The sequence below is a fragment of the Papio anubis genome, chromosome 15 (assembly GCF_008728515.1).
Source record: "Papio anubis isolate 15944 chromosome 15, Panubis1.0, whole genome shotgun sequence".
Taxonomy (NCBI): domain Eukaryota; kingdom Metazoa; phylum Chordata; class Mammalia; order Primates; family Cercopithecidae; genus Papio; species Papio anubis.
This window is the reverse complement of record NC_044990.1, coordinates 24,466,339-24,489,210: the sequence shown is the minus strand read 5'-3', so window position 1 is coordinate 24,489,210 and position 22,872 is coordinate 24,466,339. Positions and strand designations below refer to the sequence as shown.

The window sequence follows — 22,872 nt, the reverse complement described above, 5'->3', positions numbered from 1 at the left end:
ATTCCTTATGAAAGGAGAAATGAATGAAAGGAGAAAAAAAGGTCTACATGCCAAACAAAACTGATAACATTAATGTTGATTTTATAAGCAATTGATAAAATGAACCAAGTAGACAAATGAGTAAGGACAATTGATAGGAAATATAAAGATTACCAATAAATATGCCAAACAAAATGTGCAACTAACTGATAATAAAAAAAACATAAATTAAGACAGTTGGATATTATTTTTCACCCATAAAATTATCAGAATTCATAATTCCTATTGATGGTATGGGAAGGGGAAGCGGGCAAATTCATACCCTGCTTGTGGAGGTATAAATTAATTCAGTTCTTTCGATGTCCATTTGGGAACATGTCATAATTGCAAAAAGTGCAAAGCCTTAGACTAGCAAATCTATTCTAGGGAAAAATATTCTAAAGAGACAAAGAAGCAATTATGTATAAACAAGGGTACTCATTGTAAAATTGTTTATATTAATTAAAAACTGAAAAAAAAATCTAAAGGTATCCAAACAAACATTTAAATCAAACAATTCCTAGTTTGTTAATTAATTTGAAAAATCTATATTTCAGAAATTTCTTTCTTCTTCTTTTAGACCTAGCTCCTGGAGGTGCGGACGATTGGATCTATGATTTGGGCATCAAATATTCGTTTACAATTGAACTTCGAGATACGGGCAAATACGGATTCTTGCTGCCTGAGCGTTACATCAAACCCACTTGTAAAGACGCTTTTGCCGCTGTCTCTAAAATAGCTTGGCATGTCATTAGGAATGTTTAATGCCCCTGATTTTATCATTCTGCTTTCGTATTTTAATTTACTGATTCCAGCAAGACCAAATCATTGTATCAGATTATTTTTAAGTTTTATCCGTAGTTTCGATAAAAGATTTTCCCATATCTTGGTTTTGTCAGAGAACCTAATAAGTGCTACTTTGACATTAAGGCAGACAAGGGTTCATGTCTTTTCACCTTTCAAAAAAAATTGTAAAAGTCTAGCTACCTACTTTTTCTTTGATTTCCGACGTCTGACTAGCCATCTCAAGCAAGTTTAATAACAAGTTTCATGCTGATCATTGGATCCTACTCAATAAAAGGAAGGGTGGTCAGAAGTACATTAAACATTTCTGCTCCAAATTTTCAATAAATTTCTGCTTGTGCCTTCAGAAATACAACCATGCATTCCGTTTGCTCCACGGTAATTAGGCGATGGCCCGGGAAGGGGAGGGGTGTCAAAAACGACAAACATAGCCTCTCATTCTAGCTCAGCTGCTCAATAAACACTGTTGAACAAATGAATGAATGGCTCTAGGTACTGTCAACAACAAACGCCGCATTTTGCGCATTTACAACAGCAGTTTATGGCAAGGAATTATGTAATAAAAAGAGAAAACTCACTTAAATTCACTTTTAATTGGGAATTTTAGTTCTCCCGGGCTCCCAGTTTCCTCTCCCAGCATCTCTCACAGAGTAGGGATTCTATTTCCACGTTCCGCCTCACTCTCACTCCTCGCCTGGGACATTACGCCTAGAGGGCGTGTCCACGGAGGGCGGTGTCTGCGCACTGACGACTATTCTGACGGCCGGAAGCTGCCCGGGTCTGTAGAGGAACAGGGCAAACCTCTGACTTCCGGCGGCGTTTTGAGGCGGTCCTCCTAGCGGCCTGGTAGTGTTTTTGTTGCCTTTTCTTAATCTACAATCTCTTCGTTGTTTTTCTTCCTACAACCGAGTTTCGCTTGACCCTGGCGAGGCGGCGGGCGGGTTCTGCTTCTGAGCCATCCTGGGGGCCACTCGCTAGCCAAGGGCCGGTTCCCGGGAGCCGCGCGCGCACCGCTTTCTCCTCGTCGTCGTCCTCCTGGGTCCAAGCGCGGGGACAGAGAGTCGCCTTCCCCGCTCCTCGGAGCGGCGGCGGCGGTGGTGCCTCCGGACTGCACTTGCGAAGGGAGCTTGGGGAGGAAGTAAGCGTTCTGTGAATTGGTGTGGGTATCTGGGGAAAGGCATTGGGCGGACCCGGAATGTGGAGGCCCAGTTACCCCCATCTTCGCTTGAGTCACTGGGATTTTGAGCTTTCCTTGAGCATCCCACCCTTAACTCTGCAATAGCCCCGGGTGCTCAGATACAATTTCTCGCTCTGTTTATGATTCTGGCATTTGTCTAAGGGGGATAGGTAGACTCAGACAATAGGCTGTGCCCTTCGTTACCATTTGATGTAAGCACGGGAACCTTTGTGTGGTATTCGTATGTGTGTGCGATGGAAGAGTGCAGCAATTTGCGCTTAAATTTAGATCTTCCTCTATACGCATTCCAGATCTGTTAGAGCAAAACGTCTTACTTGTGATTGGCCTTTTTTTTTTTTTTTTTTTTTTTTTTCTTCCTCAGCAGTGATAACGATTTAGGTCCTGGGAATTGAGTGCTACTTTATCTTCATATGCTTTAGGTAGTTAGTTTTGGCAACTGTCAGAAACGGGGGAAAGTGCAATGAAAGGAGAGAGTCTGGCAGCATTATCTCTCTATAATAGGCTAACGCAATTTATGTGGTTTGAAAATTATACAGAGTTGGTAATACTTGAATTATATTGGTGAGATCTTGTTAATGAAGGGTAGTCTTAAGGTATTTGGTTATACTATGGGGCTTTCAGGTAATTCGCAGTACTTTGGGAGTATGAAGTCTCTTAAGATTTTTGGATTTTTAAAGTAGTTTAAAAAGTTTGGAAAATATCTTTACACCTCAGGGTTTCAAAGTCCGCGATACCGTTGGAGAATATTTAATGCAGTTCAGTCTATGGGTATATGGTGCCAGTTAGCGGGGTCTAGTTCTGTAACATTTGAAATTGCTGGCTTTAGTACAATATATCGGAGCGTTTTGTGAATACAATCTGTAGATTTTCAAATAATTTCTATTTTCTTAGTGAACTATGTAGATTGTAACAGATGTCAGTTTCAACTAGAGACTAGCAAAGTTGATGCAAGCTTGTAACAATTTGTGGCTTTAAAAATAGTTGCACTGTGAAACTAAGGCTTTCACTGTGCATCTGGTAGGATTCAGTTTTATCAAATGTATGCCTCTTACTGGCTTCCTGATTACTGGTCATTCTAAATGAACATTGCATATTTTGAGATTTGCAAGCTTATATGATTTTCATATTTGTCATATGAATTCAACATACTAAAATCCAGCAAGTGGATGTATCTTAACATCAATACAAATTATTAAAATTGTAATAAGTCATCAGTGTTTATTTATAATATGCATTGGCATTTACATAGAGAAAACACATTGTTTAACTTACATTTACTTAGAGAGTTGATTTTCAGTGGATGTTAGTCTTCCCATCTCCTCATCTCTCCCAACTCCATCTCATATAGAGGTGGAGCTATTTCTTCAGCTGTTAGTAGTAGTTGAAACATTCACTGCTGTTGATATACAGAGTCTTTCATTCTTTTTTTTTTTTTTTTTTTTTTTTGTATTTTTGTATGTTTGCAGTTCTTTTTAGTTCACTTTAGATTAGCTACCAGCATGGGATGTCCTCTGTGCACAGTCTTTTTAACAAATTATTTTTTCTGCGTAGTGCTACAGTGTTGCTTTGCTAATTCCTATGTAGTCAGCTTAGTTCTGTCAGTTGTGTTTGGAATTTCATTTGGAATTGTTTTAGTATTAAATTTACGGAAGCAATCCGAAAGTTCGTTTTAGAAAGTTCTTTTTAAAAAGTTCTCTCAAACTGCACATCAAATAAACTTAATTTTTTCTTTCTAAAAATAAGTATAAATGTGAAGATATCTTATTTTTAGTATCACCTTTTTAATCTTAGAAATTCAGAATATAGGGATTTATCCTACTAGTTAGTACATTCGTGTGGTTTTAATTGCCTAATTATTTGAAAATTTCCTAATATTATGCCACTACTCATCCAGATTAAAGTGTTATGCTTTCACTTATGCTTGCAGTAGATGAGACATGAAAAAGATAATTAATTATGGATTGAAGTGAAGATACTGGAATGGATATGTGTTTATTGACAAGATTTTAGTAATTGAGCTCCTGGAGGCATTATTCAAGAAGAGACCCTTTTGTATGCTTCCCCTTTCTCAGCCATAATTATAATGTGAACCTCTGAGTACAGTGTTATTCTAAGTTTCCCGGGGCAAGGGAGCAGTTCCCATTTAAGACCCTCTTTTGTTGTGTCTTTATTAATAGACTCAAACTTTGTGTCCCAGATTTTCTTTTTCTTTTTCCATTTTCTTTTTTAATTGAAAAGAGATTATAAATACTTCAGATATTCATTTACTCTGCAAATGGAGAGGAGAAATAGGAAAATAACGGAATAGACTTTCACTAGTGCCACTGTCTTTGATAATGCTCATGTTTGGGAAAGACTTGATGGTGTGGGCGGAAGTGTGATGGCAACTTAAACCAAATAATAATTTGAAAACAAAAATGGAGGAAAACCTTCATAGAAGAGTAAATTAGTAAGTTATTTGTATGACCTCGATTTCTGTTCTCTATGATGGGAAAGACTTTAGTGTTTACATTTTTATCTTATTGTTTCTAATTTTTCTCATATACTTGGAAGCATTTACTTCTCATGTTCAGGCCTGTTCACACATAATTTGAAAAAGTTTTCCCCTGCTTAAAATCTATATTTTAACTGTTGTGGTGTTCATTTTCCTTTATGGGCCCAAAGTTTTAAATAGGATTGAAAATTCTAATTGTCACGTTAGTTGGTAACGTTTAGTTTTAATATATGAAAAAGGAAATGTTTTTCTGTTGTAGATAATGTATATATTTTTAGACAAATGGGATTTTTAAAGTTATATATTGTGTTCTTTGCAAGCATGAAGCATTTTGTTTATTCAACCTCATGAATGTCTCATTAGTAATATTTAAGTGACATTTTATTGTTGACTACTTGTGGAAGTTTTTACATGGATAATCAGAAGAATTCTTTCAGTTAGAAATCTTCAGTTTCTACTTTTTTCACCAGATGTTTTACCCACACACACATATATATCACATTAAAGAACATTTTATTAAGAATATATGTGTGTGTGTTTGTGTATTATTGTTGTTATTATTATTCTAGTTTTAAATGTTCTGTCCAGGACCTTGCTGTAAACCAGACCTTGTACTCCGATGCAGTGCTACTTCAGGGCAAAGTCTGGTACTCTTGGACTCTGAGAAAAAGGAGAGAACATCTTATTTATTTATTTATTTATTTAAATTTTTTTGAGACAGTCTCACACTGTGGCCAGGCTGGAGTGCAGGGGTGTGATCTCAGCTCGCAGCAACTTCCACCTCCCGGGTTCAAGTGATTCTCCTGCCTCAGCTTCCCGAATAGCTGGGATTACAGGTGTGTGCCGCCACACCCAGCTAATTTTTGTATTTTTTAGAGACGGGGGTTTCACCATGGTGGCCAGGATGGTCTCGATATGTTGGCCAGGAATGGTCTCGTGATCCGCCCACCTTGACCTCCCAAAGTGCTGGGATTACAGGCGTGAGCCACCGCGCTCGGCCACATTTTGGTTTTTTGTGTGTTTTTTTTTTTTTTTTTTGCCACGTTTTTACTTAATTTCATTTCTTCCCTAAATTGGAAGACTCAGTACAGTAGTAGCTGGAAGTGAAATTCCTGGGATAATTACTATGTAGATGAGTCTTGAATAGTTCTTGATGTCACTGGTAAAAGCAATTTTGTCTCTGCAAAGAATATGGGGGTAGGGTGACAGAGATGAGGAGGTGGATCATTAGTCTTCACTCAAGTCTTTCATAGCAAGTCCAAACCCTTGAAGTCTTCAGAGTTTGTGTTAGGGAGTCTAGGATTGGAGAGAAACTCTCAGACCAGTAAAGCAGTAGGTCAAGGGAGGAGAGTAGTGCTAAATCAAGCAACAGAGGACAGAGCAGGAAAAGAAACTGTAGAGTTAATACCCGGAACCCTCAAAAAATAAAAAGAAAGGAGATGATAGATGATCAATGTTTTAAGTATACCAAGTACAATAATAAATAGCCTGTTGTCCTAACTGGAAACCATTACCATTGAAATTTTTGAGGAAGACTGTGCTGGGAGTGGAGGCATGTTGGGGGTAGTAGAGATGTTAGGGGCAGAACTAACTCATTTCCAGTGACAGTGGAGGGAAAAATAAAAAATTAATGTTAATGCACTTGAGGCGGTGTGGTGGGATGGTGTGCCTGTTTTTAACTTTAAGGAAATTTTGGAACCTATTCAATTTTGTTTATTAAGAAATGTTTTAAAAATTGAATTAATGGTTGAGGATTACACTGTATATTTGTATATTAATATAGCAATATATAATGAAACTTTATGTTTTTCTGAAACTTCTTATACATTGTGTGATACATTTACTTATTATTGAATCATGCTTGGATATATGTTGTTAAAAAGTGTTTTTCTCAGTTAATGAAAGCTCTACATTTTCTAGATCTTTCTCAGCTCCACTTCTCTTAGCTTTCAGTTTTTTTATGCTCAGTAAATCAAATAGACATAGGAAATTTTACCAGCTTCTCTGTATGTTCACATTTCGACTGAGAATGAGTCTAAGAAAAATTAAATCAAAGATTGTCTTATAATGTTAACACCAGTATGTAGGAATGGTGTGTAGTTCCTTACTTGGAGAACAATTAATATGTAAGTGATTTTGTGTTGCAGCCGATTATTGTTTATGTGATGCTCTCGACTGATTCTTAAATTTATAATTACTGTGACATAATTCTCTTTTTAAAATCATTAAAAATTAATTACTATTATATCAAAAGAATTATTACATTTTATATTAAGAAGAATATAGATTTTCTAGTTTAAAATCACCATATATTATTTCATATTTTCCTTCCTTGATGCACCACCTTTTATTTATCAAATGTTGTTCTTATTCTTTGGATTCTTTTAAAAATTGAGCTGAAGTACCTCATTGAACCAAACATTGTTTATAATTTTTTATTGCTGTTTCAATTAGGTACTACCACGATTTAATTTCCTTTAAAGTAATATGTCTTTACTTTGAAACCACATTAAAGAACATTTGTGATCTTTATAGAGACTAAATGAAACTTTTTTAGCTACTATGGTTCATTCTAGTAACTTTTGATGATTGATAGGATTTCAACTAATATTTAGTTTGTATAAAGTGAGATATAGTATGGTGTTTTTTTTCCTTTCCCTTGCGAGGCAGTTTCTACCCTCTTCCCACAGTAGTGTATGCTCTGGATTGTATCTTAGTCTAGAATTTAATATTGTTTTCTAATGTCATAATATCATACTATCATTATCTGATACTTGCATCACTAGTTGAATTACCCAATTATGTCGTTGGATTAGATTTTTACTATAGTTTCAGTTTTTGAATGTGTTATTTACATATATATGTATAAATACACATATATAAAAATATATATACATATATAAAATACATATACATGTGTATATATACATATATGAAATACATATACATGTGTATATATACATATAAAAATATATACGTATGTATATATACATATGTATATACACGTATGTATATATACATATATAAATATATACACATATGTATATATACATATAAAAATATATACATATGTATGCATACATATATACACGTAAAAAATATGTATACATATATGCACATATATAAAAAATATACACATATATACACATGCACATATATATATTTTTCTTGAGACAGAGTCTTGCTCTGTCGCCTAGGTTGGAGTGCAGTGGTGTGATCTTGGCTCACTGCAAGCTCTGCCTCCTGGGTTCATGCCATTCTCCTGCCTCAGCCTCCCAACAGGCGCCCACCACCACCATGTCCTGCTAATTTTCTTTTTTTTTTTTTTTTTGTATTTTTAGTAGAGATGGAGTTTCACCATGTTAGCCATGATGGTCTCAATCTCCTGACCTCATGATCCGCCCACCTTGACCTCCCAAAGTGCTGGGATTGCAGGCATGAGCCACTGTGCCTGGACCTTAAAAAATATTTTTATGTTTACATCAAATCTAACAGAGCTTAAACATAACATAAAATGAAAATATTTTTACAATTTGTCTTTTTTCTTATTACTAATAGTGGTAAAATAGTCTATTAATTACTTTTAACACCTTTGAATTTTATGTCAGTATGGTATAGATTATAGAAATATCTTGACTTTTTCTAGTTCTACAATCTGTCCTGTTTTGAAAGTTGTTTTTATCAACATTGAGTTTTGTTTTGGTTTGGTTTTGTGTTACTGGGAAATAAATATGCTTGATCAGATTGCTTTGACTTCTGTAAGTCAAAGAAAATACTAAAATATCGTTCATTTTTCTCAACCTGATTTTTGGAACATAACTATTGTCACTTACATTATGAAAAATAATTTCTGCTGTCAAAAATTTCACCCAATTTTATTTTCCATTTTCTATAACATAACTTTTTCAGTTAACCAGTTGATGGTTAACAACTTTTTCTTAAAGGATAGAGTTACTAAATTTTGAAGCAATTTTTGTAAGTAACTTTTATAAAGTAAACGTTTTGTACTATATCTTCTGAGGTTGATTGTACTATGAAAACTTCACTGTGTGAGATCATATTCATTCACTCCCCAGAAGAGGTGCAATTGTAGCCAACAAATCTCACAGCTGTTATAAATTCACCAGTAAGGCATGCTTTAGAAGAGATTATCTCGGTTTACCTGTGACCTCTCCTATGCCTTTTTTTTTTTTATCTCCCAAGGAAAATCTCCTGTAATTTTACACTGTTACCTATAGTTTTATCTACTTGTAAGCTGTGGGCTCAGTTATTTAAAACTGAAGAATTTTACAGTTTTGCCTCTTTCTTTTTTGGTTAAAGTAGTACAAAATGTCAAAAATTAGAAGGAAGGTCACAGTGGAAAATACCAAGACCATATCTGATAGCACATCCCGAAGACCCAGTGTATTTGAGAGGCTTGGACCCAGCACTGGCAGTACAGCAGAGGTGAGTTGTCACTAGTATAGTCACAGGGGTTCTCTTAGAATTCTATTATTGAAATGCTCATTTGTATCATAAAGGTGAACAGCTTGTTTTATTGTAGGAATGTTGGTTCAGTAAATTTTTTAAAGTGTGTTTTATAAAAAAGAGTGGAAAAGGTGATAAGGTTATGGGTTTTTCATATATTTTTCCTGAAGTTTTTATTATTTGGGGAGTAATATATCACAGTTAGCTAGAATTTTGGTAACATTTGTTTTAATTTTGTCCTGCTAGCACTTTTTTTCCAGAAATCAATATGAAATTTACATAGTAATATCTGTCTCTTAGACACAGTGCCGTAACTGGCTGAAGACTGGCAACTGCCTCTATGGAAACACATGTAGATTCGTACATGGCCCTTCACCTCGTGGTAAAGGTTATAGCAGCAATTATAGAAGGTAAACTGAGAACTTTGAATTGTTCATGTACTATTAGAAGATGACTTTTGTAATTTATCTAGTGTAAAAATCTGAAATACAACCATATATTTGGTCAGATTTTCTATATTGGTGGTAGTCTTACCAGTGATCGAAGATTGACAAGATCTTTTTGTTACTATTTTCAAGATTAATAAAATGTTTGCTTTAAAATTAACTTATTTGTTCATTATTTATTTGTTTTGACAATAGATCTTTTTGTAATATGTGTATGGCTTACTTTTTTCCCCCTAATTATGTATTAAATTGCTGCTTAAGACAGCAGAATTCCATGGTATCTGAATTTCTTTTTAGTGAGGCTATTTTTAACTCTTAAAATAGTAAAATTCAAATAGGGTATAATTTTAGCTGTTTAAGATGTCCTGAATTCAAATTTTGCACAAATTCCGTAGGTTAAAATACATTTGCCAAATCCCTTATCACAGTATGTTAATGAAAATATGTATTTATATGTGGATAAGTGTACTCCATATTTCAAACATCGTTTTGCCTTTAATAAAGGCTTGGCTAGATTAAACTTGCTTAATAAAGACTTTTTATTTTTCTTTTGGTTCCCTCATGATGATGATTTTAGGGTGTTTAACGATGTAATATACATAGAGTTTGTCACAGAAACAGTTTTAACTTGATTGGTAAACAAATAATTTACCTAGTTCCAAAATTGGTTAAGCTGATTGTTTTGGCTATAGCATAGCAACACTATAAAAACTGAACATTAGCAATTGGAAATTTTTTTTAGTTGGGTGATTTTTTTGGGGTAGTGTATGGGTAGATTTTGTTTAGGAGAATTTAAAATTCAAACCCTCAAGATTAGCCAACTTCCTTTTCACGTAAACATCGTACATTTTAGTTTATTTGTGATTCTGAATACTGTTTTATTTGTATTTAGATTGTCATTTGTCACTTCTGTTAATGTGGGAAAATTAGTGTTTGTAGTATATGTGTGATTAATTGTATATATACATGTAGATACATACCTGGTGAAACTATTTCAATAATTTTAATGTTTTGCTTTCATTAATACTGTACTTTTAATACATTTTAAAATGTATCTTTGAATTTTATTAGCTGACTCAGAATTTTTATTTAAGCAATCATTTTGAGAAAAATGGTCAGAGAAATTTGTCTAAAATGGGAAAAAGTAATGTCATTACTAGACTTAGAATAAAGGATATTTATTATAATTTTGCTATTTTGTGTGTGTTTTTCCATCTGATAATTTCTTTAGTATTTGTGCTTTTTTTTTGTCGGGAGGAAAAACATAGTTTATAATGTGAGTCAAAGATGAGAAGAAAAGCAGTGTATTTTACAAAATGCTTATTTATATGTTTATATTATAAGACTTTTAAGTAATTTATTGAGAATTCGCTGTGTGTAGAACATTCACTCTGATGGGTGCTGTTTAGGATAGAAACAAGTTCATACTAAACTGTTTCATTATATAAAGGAAACCGGGGCACATAGGATTTACATGTACATCATAATTATAATTTAGAGCACTTAAGTACTGGTTCTTAATAAGAGATTCCAGTTTCAAGTTTAGCTTTAACTATTAAAACATTTAATATAAATCTATTAAATATGCATGTAAACATCAATGAGATCCTTTAAAGTGAATTAACTCAAATTATTTCTTTACTAACCTTATGATTTGTATTCATATAATCAAGGAATTGATTTCATTGCTCAATGACTGCTTGAAATAGATGTGAATATTTATGTGATTTGTTTATATCTTTTTTATATATAGTACTTTTTGGTAGTCAAAGAGGAATAGAGCATTCTTTAACTTCTTTTGCCCTCGTTTAAAGGTGTTCTAGAAATAGTCTTTCAAGGCAGTGTGTTTTCCATCTCTCCTTTGTTTTTTCCCCACTGATAGTAAAAATAATTGCATAGCCTTATACTGTCAGATTTATAGTATAAATAATAAAGCCTTACCACTGTTGAGTATAAATATGTATTTTTCCTTTAGTTAAAAAATTTACAGCAGAATATGAAAATCACTGTTGTAAAATTGCTTTGAATCCTTTATTCTGAAATAATTTAAAATTTAAGAAAAATTATAAAGCTCCTATATTTGCTTTGATTCTTACTTAAAGTACATAAATTATTTTGTCAGTTGTTGATGTTACATCCAACCACATGCATGTATATACAAGTAACTTATTTCTTGTAATACTTACTATGTCTTTCATGTATAGATGATAACGCTGCCACCTGTAGATTAATTTTGCAACTTTGTAGTTTAAAACATTGTGTTACTACTATATTTTGCTCTTACATGTAACTAATATATTTATATGATTAACAGGTAAACAAGTCAAGCTATTAGTTCCTTTTTATCAGTTCACATATAATTTCTTATTCACATCACCAGTACCTGCCACTTCATGGAATTTAACGTATAAATTTTAATGTTATTGGGAGAAAAACTGTAAGTTTTGCTCATGTTTTGCATATTAATATTTAAGGTGAAATTATTTTTCAGAAATTTAGGAGTCAAGGTCAGTTAGAAAAAGTGTATTGAGATTTGTGAGGTTATTTCTGTAAATACATTCTTATAAAATGTTATTCATATATAAATATAGATTTCTATTGTTTTGTTTTGTTTTGTTTTTTGTTTTGTTTCTCTGTTTTGGTTCAAAGGTCACCAGAAAGACCTACAGGGGATCTTAGAGAAAGAATGAAGAACAAGCGCCAAGACGTGGACGCTGAGCCCCAGAAACGAAATACAGAGGAGTCATCCTCACCTGTTAGGGTAGGATTGAATTTCCCAAAACCAAGTTAAACTTCAGTAGTAATTTGTTAATTTAAGTTTCATTTTAAATATTATTTGTGTGCTAAATATATGGTAAATGTGTAATATGGCATTATAATGTTCTATATGGATAATGTAATTTAGAGGGGAAGAGTCCCCTGGGAAAACTGTGATTGGTTCAGTTCTTTATGGTAGTTAAGATAAAAGGGATTATTTGGCAGAACTCAAGCTGAACTTAGTAGGGATTTTGTACCTTGATGAGGATCATGAGTATCTTTAAGTTTCCGGAATTCAGCCAGCCATCACATCTGCTCCAAGAAAGGTTGAAGTGGCTTGCAGTAGAACACTTATACAAATTAAAACAATGAAAGCAAAACACATGGGGTTAACAAACTGAACTAGAAAGTTGAGATAAAAGAAAGCAAATATGACCACAAATTTTAGCTGTGAATTTGTTGGCAGTGAAGCCAAGATAAATAAAATTTATAATGTAGTTCATTGAATAAAAGAAAACAATTGTTTGTCAGGAATGGAAATCTTTCCCAGAGCTAATTGTTTTCTAGAAATTTATCATACCATATTTCACATACCATACAGTTCACTCCTTAAAAGTGTACTCCTAGGTGGTTTTTAGTATATTATTAGAGTTGTGGAACCATCACCATAGTCAATTTTAGAATATTTTCATTGCTCCATAAAGAAATGCCAAACTTTTCAGCAGACGCCCTCCTAGCCACCAGCCCTAGGCAACTGCTCAATCCTCTTTCTCTTTCTAGAGATTTGCCTATATATTTCATATAAATGGAATAATAAAACGTGATCTTTTGTGACTAGCTTTTTTCACTTAGCATAGTTTTTCAAGGTTCATGAAACAGTATGGGATGCATCAGTATTTTGTTCCTGATTTTTGTCAGATAATATTACATTGTATTAATAATATCACATTTTGTTTATCCACTCGTCAGTGATGGATATTTGGGCTTTTTCTACTTTTTGACTCTTGTGTATAATGCTGCTGTGAACATTTATGTACAAGTTTTTGTATGGAAATGTTTTTATTTCTATTGGGTTTATATTGAAGAGTGAAATTGCTGAGTTCTACAGTAACTCTGTGTTTAACCTTTTAAGGAACTGCCAGACTAAGTGGCTGTATCATTTCACATTTTTGACAGCATATGAAAGTTCTAGTTTCTGCACATCATCATCAACACTTTCGTTATCTAACTTTTTGATTATAGCCATTTTGGTGGGTGTGAAATGATAATCTAATTGTGGTTTTTATTTGCATTTTGGATTCTAATTATGTTGAGCATCTTTTTGTGTACTTATTGGCTGTTTGTATATTTTCTTTGGAGATCCTTTTCCCATTTAAAAAATTGGGTTGTCTTTTTATTATAGAGTTATAAGTGCTCTCTTTAGTTTGGATACAAGTCCCTTATCGTATATATAACTTGCAGATCTTTTCTCCCATTCTGTGTGTTGGCATCACATTCTTGATGGTGTCCTTTAAAACATATACATTTTTAATTTGATGAAATCTGACTTACCTGTTTTTGTTTTTATTGTTATTGTTGCTTGTTTGTGCTTTTGATGTCATCTAAGAAACTATTTTTTAGTCCAGGGTCACAAAGATTTACATCTATGTTTTCTTTGAAGCATATTATGGTTTTAGCTCTTATATTTAAGTCTTTGATACATTTTGAGCTAATTTTTATTTATGACGTGGTAAAGGTTCAGCCTTATTCTTTTGCATGTGGATATCCAATTGTCCTCTATTATAGTCTTTTTATGAAAGTTACTGAACTGTATAAGCAACAACTTCCTTGATCACTTAAGGTATGTAGAAGCTTTCTGCGGCTGTTTTTGACCCATGATAAAAAAGCCCTGACAGTATTATAATTTGTGAAACTTATTTCTTATAATATAGTTTTAAGTATTTAGTTTTCTAATGTCTAATGTGATACAGTGATACAATCTTAAAAATCTTAAGTAGTTCTCAGCTGGAGGTTTTAATCAAAATTCCTTTTTTAGGGAAGATCTTTTTCAAAATACACATGCCAGTATTCCACTCCTAATCTACTGAATCAGAATTTCTGGGTTGGGGACTAAGCATGTGTATTACATTTTGAAATAACCTATTGATTCAGAGTAAGAGATGCCTCAGTGGTCTGCTGGTAAATGTACAGCTACTGTGACAAAAAGAAAGCCATGATTTCTTGGGTTCTCCCACCATGGTGAGTTTCAAGTTTTCAAAGACATCACTGACAGATGCATAGTTGGGAAGAGATGCTAAGTGACATTATATACAGTGTTCCCATTATGTATATTATAAACACACAAAATGTAAATAACCTCAGGAGTGAATTTACTATGAGTTCTGAGTAATTATTACCTTTGTTTTTAATACAGTTTATTTGTTTAATCATGGCTGTGTTTAACAGTGACTTCCAGAATTCCTAAAAATTTAAATCAGCTCTTATGAGTCAGTACAGACTGACTCTAGCATACTGCTAGATGAATTGTTATGAGTATAAGGAGCAAACATCTGGAATCCATATTTAGAGCATATTACTTTAGGAATTGTTAAACTCTTCTTGTCTCCTTGTCTGTAAAATGGAAATGCTGGCTGTCAGTGTTGCTGTGAAGAAAATACATGTAAATGATTTACTATTCCATGATGACATGTGCATAATAAATGGTATATACTGGTATTGAAATGGCGCTTAGCATTTTCTTTTTTTTTTTTTTTAATTTAAGAAACATCTAGTTTATTAAAACATTTATCTAGATATTCGAGTAATAATAGGAAATATCTGAGCTTATCAGCATGACTCACCTGAAGCAAAGTAAATGTCATTACCATGTGCAAAAAATAAGTTTTAACTAATGCTAAATGGTAAAACAACAACAACAAAAACCCTGGAATAAAATTTGATCCATAGATTACTAGCTCTGTTTAACAGTCAAGGAAAGCATTTTCTAATATAAGTTGTCTTTAGGCTCGTATAGAAGATGAACGTCAGCCTTGGAGATGTAGGTTGTTGACAGATAACTGAATGTAAGTGTGGTGTTTATCATAAAGGTTTTTATGTTCATCAAATAAAGTTAGTACAGTAAAGTTGGCATTTTGTTAAGAAATTTAAAGCCTGATTCTTGCTTTCCCTAGATGAGAAAGCCCTCAAAGGCACTGAGCATCGTGTATACCGAAGGGATAGAGTTGTAAGTTTCAACAGTGATCAGGTTTTGGGTAATACACTATCTAAACTTAAACAGAACTGTTAATAAACTAGGACACTAGGGTATTAATTATTGTTTATTATTATTCTTTGAGACAGAGTCTTACCCTGTCTCCCAAACTGGAGTGTAATGGCATGATCTCTGCTCACTGCAACCTCTGCCTCCTGGGTTCAAGTGATTCTCCTGCCTCACCCTCCCAAGTAGCTGAGATTACAGGTGTGCGCCACCATGCCTAGCTAATTTTTGTATCTTTTTTTTTTTTTTTTTTTTGAGACGGAGTCTCGCTCTGCTGCCCAGGCTGGAGTGCAGTGGCCGGATCTCAGCTCACTGCAAGCTCCGCCTCCCTGGTTCACCCCATTCTCCTGTCTCAGCCTCCCGAGTAGTTGGGACTACAGGCGCCCGCCACCGCGCCCGGCTAGTTTTTTGTATCTTTAGTAAAGACGGGGTTTCACCATGTTGGCTAGTCTGCTCTCGAACTCCTGACCTTGTGATCCACCCGCCTTGGCCTCCCAAAGTGCTGGGATTACAGGCATGAGCCACCGTGCCCAGCTGGTATTATTTTTAGTGTTATATATGACAGGTAACAGATACTGATCATTTTTATTGTGCATTCCTGCTGCAACACGTGACTGTTGATCTTCATGTAATGAATTTCTGTAGGAAGATCAGGCCTATGTTAGGTAAGGGCAACTGTGGAATAGATTACATAGGCATAGCTAAGATAGAATGGGTGTGATTTTCAGCAAATTAGCTGTAATTCCTCCTCTTCTCTGTCACTGATGTCAACTCCAATGTGTCTGAATTATGAGATTGATAACTCCTGATCTTGTAGTGAGACAGATTCATAAATGGATAACTTGTAATTCTGTAGCATGTGATAGTATGTCAGAAAGACATGAGCAAAATGCACAACGGAGAGAGTAAATAATTACCTGGAGAACCAGGGAATGCTTCAGGGAAAATGACACTTGGACTGGTGTTGAAGGAATAGATGGGGTGTCAGAGGGGAGGGAAGAAGAGAAAACCAACACAAGAAATGTAAGGAGTTTTAAAGGACTAATGTGTTTGAGAAACTTGTGAAGCTGTGTGCCTAGGTTATAAAAATGATAACATGTGGATGTGAGATGAAGGCTGAAGTAGATTAGGACCAGATTATCAGTGGTCTTGTGTGCCAAACTCACAGTTTAGCAATAGAGAAAAGAGACTTACATGCTGAGATCTGTTTTGCTCACCAGTCTACCTCCAGACCCTGGAACTAGTAAGTTCACTTATTGAATTAATGGAAAGTGGTTCTGATATGCAGCCGTGATTGAGAACCCCCGCTGATCTAAGGTCTGTGCTGTGTCAGATGTGGGTAGTTTGAATTGAAGTGTGCTATAAATATAAAATACATAGTGAATTTCAGAGACTTGGTATGAAAAAAAAAGTAAAATATCTCAAATTTTAAAATGTTGATTTTATGTTGAGAGGACAATAATTTTGGATATGCTGGGTTAAATAATGTTGTCAATATTTTAATTTTACCTTTATCTTTTTTCTTTTTAATGTTACAACAAGGAATTGTAAAATTACTTAAGTGCTTGCATCATGTTTCTATTGGAAAGGGCTGGTCTAGGTGATATGAATCAGACTTAATACAGTGGAACTGAAAAGTGAGAGACTTGTTTGAGGTAGTCAGTAGCAAATAGTTGCATTTAATCAGTAGAGATTTTCAGATTAAAATGGAATTGTATTTTCATTTTGTATGACAGAGACTTGTTATTTTATGGAATTTGAGCACAAAAGATAAATTAGCTTTGAAAGCAAAATTAGACCCCTAAATATAGTCAGGAAGAATATTCAAGCATTTATTGATGACGGAGACATAAAGGTGTTGTAGAGCGTCCTTATCTCTTAATAGAAGCTTTGTGACTGCATTCAAGAAAGAATTAGATAATTCGCCATCGTGGGAAGATACCTAGTTTGGGAGTTAGAGATGCCCTATGAGTATTGCTTACGTAAGTCTTACGTCAGAGCAAGTGGGCAAGAGCAGTGGTCTGTTTATTTTTCTTTATTGATCTCTGTTTTTATTTTCATTTTTTTAATGTGGTAAAATACACATAAAATTTACTATTTTAACAATTTTTTGATGCACAGTTTATTGACATTAAGTGCATTTACACTGTTAAGCAAACGATACCACCATTCATTTCCAGAACTTTTTCATGATCTTTGTTTTTAAAGTGTTAAGTTTTTTGTTGTTGTTTATTCATCCTCATATACAATATTAAAACAATTGGGATAGCTGGGTGCAGTGGCTCACACCTGTAATCCTAGCACTTTGGGAGGCTGAGGCGGGCAGATCACTTGAGGCCAGGAGTTTGAGACCAGACCGGCCAACATGGCAAAACCCCGTCTCTACTAAAAATGCAAAAATTAGCCAGGTGTGGTGGCGCATGCCTATAATCCCAGCTACTCAGGAGGCTGAGGCAGGAGAATTATTTGAGCCTGGAAGGCGGAGGTTGCGGTGAGCTGAGAATCACGCTAGCCTGGATGACAGAGTAAGACTCTGTTTCAAAAAAACAAAACAAAACAAAAATGATAATTGGAATAATATTTTAACTGATGTTAATTTTCTAAATGTTAATTATTTCAACTGGTTAAATATTTTTTCTTAACCTGCTATTTTAATAACTTTCTGGTTCCTGAAAAAGCCGTTTTTAGAGGCTTTTTTTCTTTTCCACCTCGCGGTTTTTCTTTTGAGACTTCACGATGTTGTTCTCTTTCCCTTGTCCACTATTTTTTCAAAGGACCATTTCTGTCATTTGTTTACGTTTCCTACCCCACCCCAACCTAATTGCTTACCTTCAAACAGAAGATTTAGAATTTATACTTATCCTGAATTTATTTAAGATGACTACACTCAAATTACTTTTTTAGATCTCAGTCTGTAGGTGGATCTCAAGTCGATTATCCAACTTTAAACCTATTCCAGGTGTCTTATACTGAATTGAAAATGTAATTTTCTAGTATGAAGTTTACTGTCTCTTGAAACTGTGCCTTCTAGAATGTCCATGCAATTATTAGTTTTGTTTCACAGTTGCCTCCTTAGTTCTCTTACTGCCCCCCGATATCCCCTACCTTGTTCTTTTTTTTTTTTTTTTCTTGACACAGGGTCTTGCTCTCCTTCCTGAGCTAAAGTGCAGTGATGCAAACATGATTCACTGAAGCCTCCACCTCCCAGGCTCAAACAATCATCCTTCTTCAGCCTCCAAAAATGTTGGGATTACAGTCGTGAGCCACTGTACTTGGCCTTACCTTGTTCTTTTTCTACCTCTTGATATTTCTGGCTAGATGAGGGAAAAAAAATGGCACTGACTGTAGGGGAGGGGATAGTACTGTAGCTGTTATAATTAGCAGGACTCCTGCAGTGGAGGACTTTTAAGTTAGAAGGCCTTAATATTGTTACTAACTATATCTTGAGTAAGTCTCTTGACTTTGTCTTTTAACTTGTAGGATAGATGTACCTGCCCCAGTTTATCACAAGTTATGGTGAGAACCAAGTGAAGAAGTACATATGAAATTCTTTGGAAATAATAAAGCATTGTTTAAATGCAGAATAGAAATAGTAGAAAGTCACCAAAGTAAAAATTTAGGAAGCTGATCGCTGTAGGGGTAAATAGATCAAATGAGTGTTGTTTGTTTATTTCAAAAGAAAAGGCTTAGAAGGATAAGAGTATAAATAGAGATATAGTATATCTACCACCTGGTAGAAATTCGGTAATGAATATATAGTACGGAGATAATTATGGTGATTTTCCAACATAGCTATGTATTTTCATTTTATATGGAAAAAACTTTTAAGTTTTAGCCTAGTATGATATGCAAATGTATTCTTTGATAGCTTTAAGAGTTGTTCCAGTTGCTGTTCCTTGACGTAAAACAACCATTTATTATGTGCTCAAATTCTGTCAGGAATTCAGAAAGGGCACAGCAGGGAAGTCTTTTCTGTTGATCTCAGCTAACGTACTGGAAGCACTTGAAGGTTTATTCACTCACCAGTCTGGCAGTCGATGCTGTCTGTCACTAGAGGCCTCTGTTTGTCTCTGTGTGGTCTCTTCACTTGGGCTTCCTCATGGCCTGATGACTGAATTCCAAGGATGGGTATTCTGAGACACATGCACACTGCCACACACAGCAAGGGAATGAGCATGTGCTTGTGCCCTGGTTTCTTTTATTGTAGAATGGTATTAGTAACCAAACCTGGGCATTAGCTGTGTTTGTGCTACTGGGGTATTGTTTCTTTTAGAACCTCTCAGCTAGCAGAGCAAATAAATATATGCGTGTATACTAACTGGTATATATAAATATTTCTAGTGACCTTCTGTAACTGTATTAAGCTAACCATGAGTTTTTACTGATTTCTCTAACTATAATCCATTTCCACTATTAGTATTTTTATGCCCAGATGCCCCTTCCTTAGCTTGTGGGTGATCTTTGTATTGGATCCAGAGCTTTTTTTTTTTCAATTTACTTTATTGAAATATAATTTTCAAACATTGAAATGCACCCATTTGAAGTATACAGTTTGAGTCTTGACAGATATGCCACCTGTGTAACTACCACCACAATCAAGATACAGAACATACCTGTCAACCCAAAACATATCTTCATGCCTTTCTGTAGTCAGTCCCCTCCCAAACTCACTCCTGATAACCTCTGATCTGTCACTGTAATGAAATCATATATATTCCCATGTCTTGATTCTTTCAGCATAGTACTTCTCAGATTCAGCCACATTGTTGCATGTCAGTAGTTCATTCCTTTTATTGCTGATTCATTTTCTATTAGATGGATATATCAAAATCTGTTTAGCCATTCACCAGTGGATAGACATTTGGGTTGTTTCTAGTTTTCAGCTATTATGAATAAAGCTGCTCCAGCTATTATGAATAAAGCTGCTGTCAACATGTGTATATATGTTTTTGTGTGGACAAGTTTTCTTTTGGTAAATATCTAGGGGTAGAACTGTGTCTTATATGTATTTTTAACTTTATAAAAAACTGCTGAACAGTTTTCTGAAGTGGTTGTTCCGTTTTGCATCTCCACTTCACTGAATAAGTTTCTCTCTGTGTTCTTACCAACACTTGGCATTGTTGGTCTTTTTCATGTTAGCCATTCTAGTGGGTATATAGTAGTCTTAATTTTCATTTCTTGATGGTTAGTGATGTTGAACATCTTTTCATATGTTTATTGGCTATTTTTTATCTTATGTATATCCTGTATTGGCTATTTATTTATTAATATCTTTTGCTTATAAATTAGGCTCTTAGTCTTATTACCAATTTGTAATATTCTGTATACCAATCCTTTGTGAGATATATGTATTGCAAATACATTTCCCCAGTGTGCAGCCTGCCTTTTTGTTTTCTTTGTGGTGTCCTTCAAAATGTCTTTCAACTTGAATGAAGTCCAGTTATATCCTATGTTGTTTTGCCACCACTTTAGTAATCCTCTGTAGTTTCTTTGTTTCTATGAAGATCATGTATTCCCAGCACATTGTGTATTTCATACTGTATATGCGGAATCAGCCATTTTCCTCAAAAAAGTTGGTTCCTTTTACTGAGACTACTTGCAAGGTTTTACCACTACATTAGTCATTGTCTTTGGGGCTTTTCATTAGGTATATCTAGGAAATTCATATAGATCTTCTCTTTAAAAACAAACAGACATGAATTCAAATAATTCAGATTTGGACTGCAGGACTTTTACTTAACTTTGATTTTATTAGTTGTATGTATTTTCTCTTCTGCTGAAAATTCTGGTCCCTGTTGACATTATTCATTTGCTTGACCTTACATTACATTTAGTAGCTTCAGAATAACAACTGTATTGTTGTTAATAGTGTTATTACTGAGCTCAACTTAAGGTTTCTATGTAGTTCTTAAGATATATCCTATTAGGATAATGTTGTTAAATCTGTCTATTAGGAATATATAGTCAAATTAGTATATTTTAAGTTACTTGAAACGGTCTTCTCTATGTGGTTAAACCGCCAAATTGATATTTAGTTGGGTTAACTGAAATAATCAGATAATTAAAAGTAATTTTAAAGTTTTTAGATTTCTTTTTTCTTTCATTTTTTAATTATATAAAACGTTTACATGATTTCAAAGCTAAATTTACAGAACAGTTTTACATTCAGAAAAGTCTAACTTCTGTCCTATGATTACTGTACCCTTTTCCCTATGGGTAATCACATTTATGAGTTTTTGGATAATTCTGCTGTTTTAAAACACACATATAATATATATATATATATTTTTAATATTTACATACATTTATATATGCACACACAAATTAGTATATATAATCATCTTTTTTCTGTTTCTTAGATAAAAGGTAGCATTACTATATACATTTTTCTTCACCTTGCTTTTTTAACACTGTACCAGAGATCATTCTATGGCAGTATGTAAAGCTATATCTTAAGCTTTTTCATAGTTACGTAGTATTTCATTGTGTGATTGTATGGTACATTATTCAGCCAGTCTTCTATTAGTGGAGATTTTAGGTTATTTCAGTCTTGCCACTAAAAGTAGAGCTACAGGGAATATATGCAATTATTATTTTGTATTTTTGTGTCTGTGTCTTAAGGAAATATAAATCTCCAGAAATGGGATTGCTGTATCAAAGGGTAAATGCCTATATAATCTTACTACATAATGACATTTACGTTGTTGCCAGCAGCACACAGAGCCAACTGACTTCATCTTTGCTTTGTTAGTATGTGTTTTCAAACTTGTCTTTTTGTCAATTTCATAGAAAAAGTGTTATTATAGTTTTAATTATGTTTCTCTTATGAGTGAGATTGGGCATCTTCATGTATTTACAGGTAATTTACTGTATCCCCTGCCCATTTTCTCTCTCTCTTTTTTTTTTTTCTTCTCTGTTTTAAAAATTCTGTATTTTAGGGAAAACCTTTTACTTAAGATATCGAGTACAGGTAATTTTATTTGTCACTTTTCTGTTTTTTTTTTTTTTTTTTTTTTAAAAAACACTATGTTTTATAACAGTTTTAGGATCACAGCAAAAGTTAATGGTAAATACAGAGATTTCCCGTAACTCTTTCTCCCCCAGCATATGCAGAACTTGCACCACTATCAGTGTCTCACACCAGTGGTGCATTGTTGCGATCAGTGACCTTACGTGGACACATTATTACTCATAGTCCATAGTGTAAAGTGTGGCTATTCTGTTTATTTGTCCATTGACCTACCAAAGGACATATTGGTTGTTTCCAAGTTTTGGCAATTATGAATACAGCTGCTATAAATATCTCTGTGTACCTTTTTGTGTGGACATATGTTTTCAACTTCTTTGGATAAATAGGAGTGTAATTAATGGATTGTATGATAAGAATATGTTTAGTTTTGTAAAAAACTGCCAACTGTCTTCTAAAGTGGCT

General features: G+C 34.1%; 2 protein-coding genes and 1 long non-coding RNA gene across 15 annotated transcripts in view; 2 read left to right on the top strand and 1 right to left on the bottom strand.

Moving 5' to 3' along the window:
• The window catches only part of CPB2 (carboxypeptidase B2), a 52,775-nt gene extending 51,474 nt beyond the window's left edge, over positions 1–1,301 (top strand). The window contains exon 11 of the mRNA XM_003913842.5: positions 599–1,301. Within this exon, the coding sequence (XP_003913891.1) occupies positions 599–783 (185 nt within the window). The 3' untranslated portion in view covers positions 784–1,301. The remainder of the gene's footprint in view (positions 1–598) is intronic.
• LOC108582879 overlaps positions 1–1,562 on the bottom strand; it is a 52,905-nt gene extending 51,343 nt beyond the window's left edge. Inside the window, exon 1 of one of the 2 annotated variants that reach the window (XR_002518202.2) lies at positions 1,401–1,562. This is a non-coding gene — a long non-coding RNA (uncharacterized LOC108582879). The remainder of the gene's footprint in view (positions 1–1,400) is intronic. The other variant, XR_002518201.2, reaches the window with a different exon arrangement.
• A 21-nt stretch (positions 1,563–1,583) lies between these two features.
• ZC3H13 (zinc finger CCCH-type containing 13) overlaps positions 1,584–22,872 on the top strand; it is a 97,369-nt gene continuing 76,080 nt past the window's right edge. For 5 of the 12 annotated variants that reach the window (XM_021929411.2, XM_021929408.2, XM_021929407.2 and 2 more), the window contains exons 1-4: positions 1,612–1,960; positions 8,835–8,960; positions 9,282–9,391; positions 12,077–12,188. In XM_021929411.2, the coding sequence (XP_021785103.2) occupies positions 8,844–8,960; positions 9,282–9,391; positions 12,077–12,188 (339 nt within the window). In that variant the 5' untranslated portion in view covers positions 1,612–1,960; positions 8,835–8,843. Of the gene's footprint in view, positions 1,961–8,834; positions 8,961–9,281; positions 9,392–12,076; positions 12,189–15,187; positions 15,408–22,872 lie in introns of those variants that run through there. The other 7 variants (XM_021929410.2, XM_021929404.2, XM_021929409.2 and 4 more) reach the window with 5 other exon arrangements.